Source organism: Sarcophilus harrisii, chromosome 1 (genome assembly GCF_902635505.1).
Source record: "Sarcophilus harrisii chromosome 1, mSarHar1.11, whole genome shotgun sequence".
Taxonomy (NCBI): domain Eukaryota; kingdom Metazoa; phylum Chordata; class Mammalia; order Dasyuromorphia; family Dasyuridae; genus Sarcophilus; species Sarcophilus harrisii.
Genome location: NC_045426.1, coordinates 652,209,472 through 652,222,009, shown reverse-complemented (window position 1 = coordinate 652,222,009; position 12,538 = coordinate 652,209,472). Strand labels below are relative to the sequence as shown.

At 35.1% G+C, this 12,538-nt stretch overlaps 1 protein-coding gene across 4 annotated transcripts in view; it reads right to left on the bottom strand.

Moving 5' to 3' along the window:
* RFX2 (regulatory factor X2) overlaps positions 1-12,538 on the bottom strand; it is a 146,128-nt gene that overhangs the window by 43,888 nt on the left and 89,702 nt on the right. For 2 of the 4 annotated variants that reach the window (XM_031947773.1, XM_031947775.1), the window contains exon 5: positions 4,244-4,318. The exons of the other annotated variants lie outside the window; for them this stretch is intronic. In XM_031947773.1, the coding sequence (XP_031803633.1) occupies positions 4,244-4,318 (75 nt within the window). The remainder of the gene's footprint in view (positions 1-4,243; positions 4,319-12,538) is intronic. 4 annotated transcript variants of the gene reach the window in all.

The window sequence follows — 12,538 nt, the reverse complement described above, 5'->3', positions numbered from 1 at the left end:
TACTAGCAGGTTGGCCACTAAGCAGTACATTTTTCTCTATATACAGCAATTAGGGAAAGTATCCCCCTATGATTTGGAGCATCAGTGGATATCATGAAATCATAGATTTTTTAAAGTATTTTAATAAAGATGAGGCCCATTTATTTATATGCACATAAACTATAAAATGCCAGAATTCTGTTGTATAAAGTGATGAATGTTCAATAGGTAATATCCAAATTTGCAGAAACCAGTAAGTTTTATACATGCTTGTCTCTGTTAAATCTGATCTATCTTGGATTGCAAGATCCTAGATCTTCGACCAAATATTGGCCTAAATTACTCTGAAAAGAGCCTCAAACAGTATTCATACATAAACAGATGCTTGATCAATTCTTTTTGATGATGGCAATAGTCATTTGCTACAAACATGGGCACTAGTGTGAAAAATAGAAAGCATAAAAATCATAGAAAGCAGAGAAGGGCTTGAAAACAAAGGAAAACTAAACAACGCTGCCAAAGTATTAAAAAAAAAATGTTGTGAAACCTATCACCAAAAGCTATGTGAATTATCACTTAAGTAACTGATCCAGAAACAAGAATTCAGCATCTTTGAGAGAAGGTGAAAAGAAATAGCATTATTTAACCTGTAAAAGGAAGACTAAGGGAAGTCACTTAAATATGCATCTCATGAAAGCCCCATGCCTATCAATAACTGACTCCTGGAGTAACTGTTGGTTTGCCCCACAACAAGTGAGAAAAGTGTTGGTTTAGTAACAGAATTCCCTTTCTAGCTAGGTAGATACTGGCCACTGAGCCTGACATGGACACTCCCCTACTTCAGGCCCTTCTAACTTCTCATTCAGATTACTGCAGTAGTTTTCTAACTGGTCTTCCTGTCTCAAGTCTCTTTCTTCTCTAAACTATGCTCCACTCAACTGTCAAAGCTCTTTTTTTAAACATAGTTCTACCCTGCTCAATAAACTCCAATGACTCCTTATTATCTCCAAAACAAAATAAAAACTTCTGTGGGGTTTTTAAAGCCCTTTTACCACCTGGCTCTAACCTACTTCCAGCTTTATTATCCATTATTCCCTCTGGCATACTCTGCAGTCTGGCCAAACTTATCTCACTATTCTTCTTTACACAAAACAGTCTATCTCCCATTTTTGTGCCTTTACATAGGCTGTCTTTCATGCCTACCATGCAGTCTGCAGAGGTGACACTGTCTCTTGGAATCCATTTCCTTAAAAACTCAGTTCAAATACCTCATTCTACATGACCCTCTCTCCCAGTTGTCAACACTTTCCTCTAAAATTATCTTGTATTTATTATGAATATATTTTTGGTATCTTTAAATGTCGTCTCCCCCCTCTCTCCCCCATCCATCCCTAGAATATAAATTATTTGAGATCAGAAACTGTTTAAAAATTTGTCTTTCTATCCCTGGTGCCTGGCATTTATAGTAAGTCCTCCATAAATTCTTACTGATTAATTGAGCCAGCACTAATCAACACAGCAACCCATTTTCTAAAACCCTCAAGCTTAAGTACTTTAGAAATATATACAATATAAAGCTACAACATGGGTTAGTTATGTCTATATCTGTGTGTTTGTTACCTGTGTTTTCATACTTTTCATAATGTTCTCTTTCCCATTAAGTTGGCTCTATAAAAAATGGTCATAGACGTCTTGGTTTTTCTTCCTATATACATATATACACAGCATACCTATATATAGCACACACATACCTAATTCCAGATTCTAATGGACTGACAGAAATATATAATCAGCAAACATTTAGTAGGTGATTCCTCTACACCAGCCATCAGGCATGGTACTCCGTGCCAGGAAAACAAATACAAAGGTGAGAGAACCCCACTCTTAAGAAGTTGATATTCTAATGGAGAAAACAATACATACATATATAAGCAATACAGATTATCTACCAAATGAGTACCAGGTAATGTGAAGATGGAGGGTCCTGGCAGGGGAAGGAAGGTTGGAGAATAGAAAAGGCTTCATGGACAATGTGTACCTCAGCTCAGTTTTGAAGAGAGTCTATAGACCAGCCACTTTTTATTATTATTCTGAATAGAAATTTTTGAGAGAGCAAATGTATTTTCTGTCTTTCACCAACCTTTCATGGTAGTTGGCTCTTCCCTGATATCTCTATTTTGAAAGTTCTTTCTTAACTTGCACAGAGTAGACATTTAAGAAACGTTTGTTGAACTCGATTGAATTTAGAGGGGAGAGATAAGAAGACAGACAGACTGACATAAGCCCAACTTACTTCACCTGCTCTGGTTGCATTCTTTGTGCCTGAAGAATCTGTAGTGTTCAGGAGTATGGGAGGAGCAAGGGAGCTGGGATGGAGATCTAGCTATAGCACCTAATTTCCCATATTTATGAATGAGCTTTATTCACCACACTAAGGCAAGATACGAAGACTAGCAGGTTAGTATTAATAGCTAAAGAACTTGGGCTCTGGAAATTGAACCTAAGTGTCAAACATTTAAAAACATGGGTATGAAAGCACCAGACAAGGTGCTAACAATTATATTGCACTTTATGACATACTCTTCCACTGTAGACATTTTTTCACTTAAAAAAAAAAATCAAAGTTTATTTAGTAGTGATGTTTTTTAAACCTCTCTACTTCTGTTACTTCTTTTTACTTTTAAGTCATGAAAATAAACACAAAACTCCTAATCCCTATTCAATAGACTGAAGGAGTAAAGAAAAATCTATAACAAAATATTGGCAAGAAAATAGCAAATTTAAGCTAAAAACAAGGAGGTAAATTTGTAGAGAAGTAATCAAAGAAAGTTTTGTTTCAAAAGAAATTGGTTAGACAATTTTAAGCATTATTTGTATTCAGAGAGATGAGAGAAAATGTATTTTGTCATAGACACTTTAATTTTTAGTGGACATACCTGGTCTGGTCTATCTTAGTTTTCAAGATGCTACTAAATAACTTTGCTAGTTCTTCCCAAAACAATTATGCTATGCAAGCATCATACTTGGATAATTACCAAAATGATATAATAAAGTGCTACTGGAACAATTTCAGTTAGAGAAATCTATAGCATATCTATTCCATGTTTCACAATATAATTTGATTTTCTTTTCTGAATTAAGACTTCAAGACTAACACTGAGAAAAAACACCTTTTTTCTCCTTGGAGGGTGATTTATAATGACCACATAGCTCTCTATTATATAACTAAGGTGATAGGGCCAGGTCAAATACAGCTTAGAAGGTGGGGAATGAATCAGAGCCAGGAGCTTTCTGACCCAGAACTACCTGTGATGTACAGTGGCTTGATTTGGGGCTGAAACCTGTGAAGGCCAGGCAGGCAATGACATTGGACTTCCAACTCTCAAGGATCTAGTACTTCTATGAATGACTGCAAGAGTACATAAACACTTACCCTCCCGAATAGTTATATTCTAGGACCTTGTATCCAAATTTATATTCAGGCCACTGACCCCACACACTCCCTAATTTGTCAGGTATCACTTAATTTCAAATCAAATAGGATCCTTTTATATCTCTAGCAACGACAACAAATAGTGTGTGGTATTCTGCCCAGGACAACAGATTCAAGCTAAAGTCTGGATCTAAATGAAGACTGAGGATGATTATTTTTGTTTTACAGGACAGAAAAAAATGATCGGTTATTCCTCAGGAAGGAATCATTTTCCCACAAAGCAACAAATCAGAATCCATTATGCCCTCAATGGTCTGTCTGCTAAAAATGAATTTCGAACCACATACACATGATTTAGTTCAGAAGACCTGGTAGAACCAGAGACTAATGTGATGGGGAATAAATAATTCCCCAACTTAAACTTAAAAAGGAAGTCTTCTATTAAGTTATCTATTCCAGTAATATCTAATCCACATGTTCTTACTGAGCTAAAGACAATTAAAATGCACTTGACAGTGTTTTCTGAAAGCACTTCTAAAAATAATACAAGAATGTCAAAAATGAGAGAATCTAGCCAAGTTTTTCCAACATACTTAACAAGAAATGTGCAATAGTCCCCTGCAAGGTTTGGAAAATAATAGCAGAGTGAAAAATATTCTCATAGTTTTTTTTAATAAAAACTATTTTGTGAAATAAATTTCTTTTAAAAAGTTGTCTCAGAAAAATGAGCTACAGCAACTAAGGTTGTTGCTCATCTAGTGTCATTTTTAAAGTGTCTATGAATGCTACTTGCAAAGTAGGGACAGATTGTAAAGTTAGACATTAACTTACATGGCTGTTGAGTAAACTGCTTTTGTGTGATGTAATCCCTTCATTTTTTTGTAGGTTTTCAATCGCCATTTCAAGCTAAAGAAAATGTGTGCAGGAAAACAAAATAAAATGGAAAAAAAAAAGGAAATCAGAGAGTTAGCATCAGCCAAGATTTGTTTTTATTAATATCCAAATTATGATTAATGCTTCCTATCAAAAAAGACTTGTGACATAAGGCAGGTAAATGAGGCACAGTATTTATGAAATGAAGCTGTAGCAAAGAAATGTTATTTCATTACATGCAAGGAACCAAAGAGCCTTTCAAACATAAAGGAGCCCAGTGAGGTCCAGTGCTTTAGCCTTGCTGGGTTTGATTGTTATGAGCCATGCACAGTGTGCACAAGCGTTCACTCCCTTCAGCACAACTTCCCTCTACAGAAGGAAAAAAAAAAAAAAAAAAAAAGCTTTATTGTCACCTACTCCCAAGGGGCTTGGCTCTCTGTCCAAAAGCACTGTTCACCCACAACATTCAAGCATTGTTCTAGGGACCATAAAAAGATACACAAGAAATAAAACTGTCTCCCAACTTTCCAGACTTCTGTGAACTCACAAGGGACTCTATAGTAGATTAATGTAATGATGCCCAAAACATGACACCAATGGCATGCAAACATTATTGAACACAGAACAGAAATGTGGGAGGGCATAGGGTGATGGGGAAACCCTGGTGGAGCTAGTAAGCTATGAGCTGGGTCGTATAACCAAACTGAGGGATGAAAGGAGTGATATGACAAGCTAGCAGACCAGGAAAAGGTAAGGGAACGTAGCACTGTAGACAGTACTGGAACACTTCCTTTACCCTAACTGAAGGGCTATCTTTAAAAAGGAAATCCCAACAAACTTGTAAATCCATCTCCAACAGTATTCACTTATAGCCTGCAGAATAATTTGGAGCACAAAGTCAGTTGTACAGAGTGGTCTATTAGATATTAAGAGAAATAAAAAGTTTAGATAAAATGTGATCCCTTAACTTCTCATAGTTTATAATAGGAAACAAGGTAGATGGGTAGCACTAAATCATGAAAACTCGAGTTCAACTCTCAGGCATCTGTGGCCATTTTTGCCTCTGTTTGCCTCATTTTCCTCCTTAGTAAAATGAGTATTATAATAATAGCACCTACCTCACAGGGTTGTTGTGAGAATAAGAATCAGATAATTTTCATCAAACACTTTGCAAATCTTAAGGCATTATCTAAATATAAGCTATTTTCACTTTTATACTATGAAAAATACAAAAACAAGTGTTGCCCACGAGGGAATGAGGAATCTGTAAAGATTTGGTAAAGGAGGTGGCATTTGGGTAGAAATTTGAGGGACCAAGTTAAATTATTTTCCCTCTACCTTGTATATATAGAATTATTTACATGTTTGTGGCCTCCCCCATTAGAATGTTACAGAGTTTTTGTTTTTCTTTGTATCCCCAATGTTTAGTATAGCGTCTTAGCATACAATAACCACTTAATAAATGCTTTCTGACTGATTAACTAAGAAGTTACTTTACTTTTGTTTTTGCATCCTTTGTGCCTATAACAATGCGCTTGGCACACAGTATGTATTCAGTAAAAAACAAACAAACAAACAAACAAACTTAGGATGTAGTGCTAAACCTGAAGTCAGAAAGACCTGAGTTCAAATTCTGTCTCATACACTTACTACTTGTATGACTCTGCTGGGGCAAGCCATTTAACCTGTTTTCTTGAGTTTTCTCAACTGTGAAATAGGTGTCACAATAGCATTTACCTGCCAGGGTTGTTGTGAGGACCAAATGGCATCATATTTGTAAATTGCTTAGCCAAGCACCTAGCAAGGAGTAGCAAGAGCTTAATAAATGCCCCCTTGATATCTTATTTAGGAGACAATGAGAAATCTCCTTTAGGTTAGATAAGTGGGCAGCATATCACCCAATTCTGATTTGGATGTCTTGGAGAAAAAAGTAGTGATCTTTCCCTAACCAGTTGCCATTGATTCTAGATATTGAAAAGGAGAGTAGGGGTTGGGGGAGAAATGTGGCTAAAGGCAGTACCCTCAAGATAAATAAAAATAAAAAGATAATTTTCATTATTTCAGTAATTTTGTTAAGTTCTGATCTGTAAACTCTAGCCAATGAAATAGGTATTGATTTTGGTCCTACAACCCTTAACAATACATTGGTAATCCCAAATTCCTCTTGAGCACTAATCATCCCCAAATGAGCCCAGAATATGCTCCAGTAACTTTGAGGAGCCCCATGAAAGACTCAGGAAACAAGCATCCCCAGTTTAGAGAGCTTAAACTTGGGCTCAACTAAATGCTGCTTTGACCTTTGAATAGGGCAGATCACAAGTGGGCACTTCCTCTGGTGTATATTACCGAAATATCCTAGAAGAATGTTATGGAGCGATTTTAGGAGAGCATTCCATGTAAAGAAAGAAGCCAAAATAATTCATGAAATAATTAAAAGTAGAATTTAAGTAATGCAAAACCCTGGAACATGGTAAATGTAAATAATAGCCAACATACATATAAATGTTTTAAGGTTTAAAAAGTATTTTACATTTGTATATTATATATTTTATTTGATCCTCAAAATAAATTATTAGGTATGCACTGTTATTACACCCAAACATTTATGTAATATCTACTACTGTATGCAGAATGTTATATTAGGTATATCAGGAGATTAAAAAGTTTTTGACTTTGTCTCACCCAAGTGACTGGTAGAGGGAGAAAAAAATACACATAAAATATTATAAAGGCTCATATATCTATTTTTACCAATATTAGGTGATAAAATAAAGTGAGGGTCTAAACAGGAAAGGTATTACCAATGAAGTGGGAGGACATAACAAGCCTTTTTGAAGGAAGCAGCATTAAGTTTTAGAGTTTACAGTTTAATATGGAGATATGAGCTAAAAGTGAGTGGGGGGGAGGTAAAACAGGCAACACTGAGACTAAAATGATCACACGTTTGTATTGTAGCCAATAAAATTTCAAATTCCCCATACAGAAATTAAGTACTGTTCAAGGCACAGGATCACAAAGAGAACAGCTGCTCCACTGGATTAAATGGTAGTAGAGTGTACAATTAGGACAGATCCAAAGGCAAATTTAAAATAAACAATCTCCTATTTAAGAAGTGACTACCATTCCAGAGCCCAGTAGAGGGAGCTTAAGCTCCACTATATAACAATCATTGTACAACTATCTCAAACCCTAACAGTTTGAAATAACTAGGGAGCCTGGAGGGTCCATCTTTGACTCTTGGATGATACTCTGATCATTCCCACTTCATAATAGCTCCTATTTATCAAAATTATAATGAGTAATTAAAAGCTCTTCTGAAGAACTAACTAGCTTGAGTTTATGATCTTAAAATGATTCTTATAATGGACTATAATATACAAAACACTTGTAAATGAACTGATTACTTTTGTATTTTATGTCATTTTGGATTCAAGTTAACTAGTTGCTGCAAATAGCCATATGACAAAGGTAACAAATTTGGGAAAACAAATGTCTTAGTAGCTTTGAATTTGGCCACGTGATCCATATAGACTAATAACCTGTATCAGATTGCTTGCTGTCTTAGGGAGAAGAGGAAATGGAAATAAAAATCTTATAAAAGTAAATGCTGAAAATGAAATGGCAAAATAAGGGGGGGGGGGGAGAAGAGTATTCTAAAAGGTACAGTAATAATTTGGATAAGTGAAAGAACCTTATATATTAGTACTAGCAAAAAACAATATTAGAAACAAGAAACAAATAAAAATATTGTAAGCAAAAAAAAAAAATTAAGGGAATATGTTGGATTCACTTAGATCTACTATGTTGTTAACAAAACTTTTATAAAATGCTTGTCTAGACTCTAATGGCATTCAAAATTGCTGAATATGACAAAAAGAAATTTTAGAAGATACAAAAGTAGAGAACTCCATTAAATGAAGTTTTATGAACCTCATAAGATCAATTAAAACAATAAATCACTTGAGAAGGCAAAGCAGCAAAAGCAATATAGCCAAGTTCTCCCAAAAGACCTAGAAAACACAGGAGACTAAATTCTGATGGGGAAATCTAGAAAAAGGTCACAGTGAGTCATTTATTCACCAGCCCACGTTATTTGAAGAGGTCTGCTGTCACTGAATGGGTTGGGTCAGAACAAACTCCAGGAGCACTCCAGCACCCAGGGAGAGACTATGGATTAGGTCAAAGGGAGATTCCAAATTCATATCAGGGCACTCCAGTGCAGAAAAGTGCAAAGTAACAGCTTTGTTGACTAATGCCCAGTTCTGGATGACAAAACCAAGGTGAACTTAGAAAAAGACCAGCACAAAGAATAGTATACTCAGATAGGGACACCCTGGGCAGTATACTGATAAAGAAGGAAACGGCAACAAGGCAACAGAGCCTCCTCTCTCAGTTCCAACATCTGTCCCAGGCCAAAATGGGGTTTACTACAATTCTGTAACAAATCAACAAAACTTTCAAGCTGGCTAATAACAGGGGCTGAATCCAACAGCATTCTAATATTGCTCAGAAGAAAACACAGGTCAGGAAACTTGCAAAGCTCAGACTAGGAGCAGCAATCAAACTTTACTCTAGATCAAATGATTTTGGGAACAATGAAAGCTTGAAGGTCCCCACTCTGAGCTATTCTTGAGAGCCCCGAATAACATAATATTCAATGATCCAAGAAAGTACCAATAGGACTAGCCTAGACCTTCCCTTCAAAAGTATGGAAGAACTCAGCCCTAACTCCAAGTCCAAAGTCAAGTGCTCTTTAAGATTTATTAAGCAGGGACATAATAGATGTTTGCTGATTTCATTAAACTAGGTATTTTCTTATTCATTTGCTAATAACTGGGCCAGAAATTTACTTTCAAAATCTGAGATTTTAAGGGAAGAGTGAGTGATTAGTCTGATGGTGACTCCAGAACTGATCTTTGACAATAACATCCTCCTGACCTTTCAAAAAAGACCTTCTTTTAGGCCCTAACAACATTACATAAAGCAGAAGGCTCAGTCACTTTTGTATCCTACATGTCTCATGCATCCTAGAATGGTGTGCTTTTTATGCTGGCTTTTTAAAATCATACCTACTACACTGATCAAACATGTTCAACTGTCAGCTCCCTATGATCCTTGTGTCCTCTGGTTATCTTATTTGTATGTCACTATCCTAATTCCCCAGAGTCTACCACCTAAACTGGCATTAACCTTGTTGATCTATTTCTTTCTGTTCTGCACTGCGTAAGTCTAATTTAAGTCTCTTATATTGTCATGAAATAGAAGAGAATGGGAGAGGTTGGGAGACTAAACTTAATATACATTATAAAATCTCACACAAATGGCTAATAAAAATTTGGACCAGAAATTAGCCATTCAGTTTTTAACTTAAATCAAATTACAGCTGAACATACCATCTCTAATACATATTGGCTAATGACTTAAGTCACTTAACTCTGGGGCAACTTGAAGACTATAAATTGTAGAGAAGATACTTTCCTACATTAGTAGAAGTTTCCTCACCTAGGAGTTCCCTAAAGCAATGAAATAATAAATTTACTCCCTAAAATATTCACTTAAACAAACTGGGACATTTTAGAAGATATGAGAGCATGTGTGCTTAATTTTCTCTGACAAAGGCTTTTATTTCCTTGAAGCTAACTTCATAGTGAGGGATACATACCAATATGGGGGGCAAATAAACTTCTAATAAACAATTCAACCCATTTAAATCTAAGTTCTTTAACACTTTCCTTTAAATGGACACCAGGAAAAATTTTTTTCAATGCAAATCTTATAGAAATAACAATAAAGCTATTTACCAAAAACAGTTGTTTTTTTTAAAATAGCATTCAGAATTTCATTCTTAAATTTTAGTCTCAACATACAAATGATTATGTGAACTCCCCAACTATTGGATTTAAGTGATCATTTATGTTCTTGGTGATCTAAGACTATATTAGATACCATGCAGAACGTACAGCCTTCTTTTCTTAAGGCAAAGAAATGTGTTTCCTGGTGTCTCTTAGAAGAAGGCTTTACCACTCTGAGGTAAGCTTTGACATCTATCTGAAATGACAAATGCTAGATGGAAGGAATGAAGGGAAAAACAGATACACTAATGAACTGTTGGTAGAGTAGTGAACTGGTCCAACCATCCTGGAAAACAATGGGTAACTGTGCATACCCTTTGATCCAACAATATCACTAATAGGTAGGTCTAGCTCACAAAAAGATCAAAGAATAAGGATATTTAAAGCAGTTCTTTTTTGTGGTAGCAAATAATTGGAAATTGAGATGACGATCACCAATTGGAGAATGGCTGACTAACTTGTGGAATATGGTCATAATGAAATATAATTGTGCTATAAGAAATAACAAGGAGATTTCAGAAAAATATGATGAGATATATAAACTAATAAAAAGTGAAATGAAAAGAACTAGATGATCATTGTACACAGTAACAATGGTGTTGTAATGATGAAAATTTAATGATGTTTAAAGACTTGGCTTATTCTGATCAATACAACGATCCAAGACAACTCCAAAGCACTCATGATGAAAAAAAAACTCCTCCCCTAGAGAGAGAACTGAAGAATCCTGAGTGCAAACTGAAGTATAATTTTCTCACTTTATTTTTCTTGCTTTTTAAAAAATACAGCTGATATGGAAATATGTTTTACATGATTTCACATGTATAAATGGTATCATATTGTCTGCCTTCTCAGAGAATGGGAAAGAGTGGGAGGGAAAGAGAATTTGCAATACAAAATTTAAACATAAAAGAATGTTAAAATAAATAGTAAAGCAGGAGCACAAAAAAAAAGTGAAGGGCTTTAAAGCATACATACATGTATGTATACACTTATATACATGCACACTTTTGAAGAATCTAATTTAGTAACATGATATCCAGATTTCTCAAGCATCTTTTTTCATGTAAATATCACAGAGCATACTATTATCATGAATATATTCACATAAACCAAATATTGAAAACTCATTTCTTTTCCATTTTTCATTTTCATAACAAGCAGTTATGACTTAAGGAAGCCTTCACATGCCTTAAAAAACACTTTAGCTTTTATTAGATAGCAAACTGGTTATTACTGCAAAGGGAATAGTAGAGGTCATTAGCAAAACTTTCATCATACAATAATTTATACTAACTTCATTTTTTAATAAAACAGCCAAAACATGACATCAGAAACAAGTGAGAAGACATGCAGATGTCCCACCTGTGATCCATCCCAGATAGTCCCCACTAACAATATTTTACTTAACAACATATATCAAGTTTTGAGATCACAGACTTTTAAAAATGAAAATCATTTACAGGTCACTGCATGATAGGGTGGAAGCAGATTTCATTCCCTATGAAGAGGAAAGCTGAGATCTTATTAGAACCCAATGGAGCTAGTCTTGGATTCCTAGGTAAGCTATTTCATCCCCTCAGGATCCTCCTCATTTCCTGATCAGAGAGAATGTGACAATAATAACTGCACTCTCTAGCCTCACAGGTTGTGATCTAGCCTCACAGGTTGTGATTGGCAAAGTACTTTGTAAACCATCAAACACTTTATATATATGAATATAGATGAGAGGATTCAAAAAAGCATCAGAGATATGCTAGCCAAAGTGTTGATTCTATGTGTCATTCAACCATCAATCTGGGGAAGCACCTAGAAGAGCCCTTTGCACAATTGTTAACAAAATAAATTAAACTAATTCTGTTGAAATATCAAAATCATTGCAAAGTTATTAAAATATTTTAAAAATAAATTTGCAAATCCTGATCCCTAGGTTAAGAATACCTAACTCAATCCAATCCCTTCATTTTACAGATAAAGAAACTGAGGCCCTAAGAAGTTAAGTCCCTTTCCAAAGTTCATTTATGGAGTATTAAAAAGTAAGAATTAGAAAGTAGATCCACTATTTTCTTTTACTACATCATGCTGCCTCTTCCTTCCTGAAACATTGGCATTATGTTACCATGTACTATACAATTGGTTGGAGTCGACTACTTTTAAGGAATCTGAATTTTAAAAATTCTTGTTCGTAATGAAACAAGACAACCAATAAGACAGCTAATGTTGAGCTTTTTCTGACTTTTGTTTTTATTGAGTCTCCCCAACTGGGCAGAGCTCAAACTTGTCAACCCTTTGCAGCTGCTGATACAGCAATGAGGAAATAACTGAAAATATCAGAAGAAAGCACCACTATCTAAAGTTATTCATAATACAAATAAAAGGAAAAAATGTAAATCCATAAAGG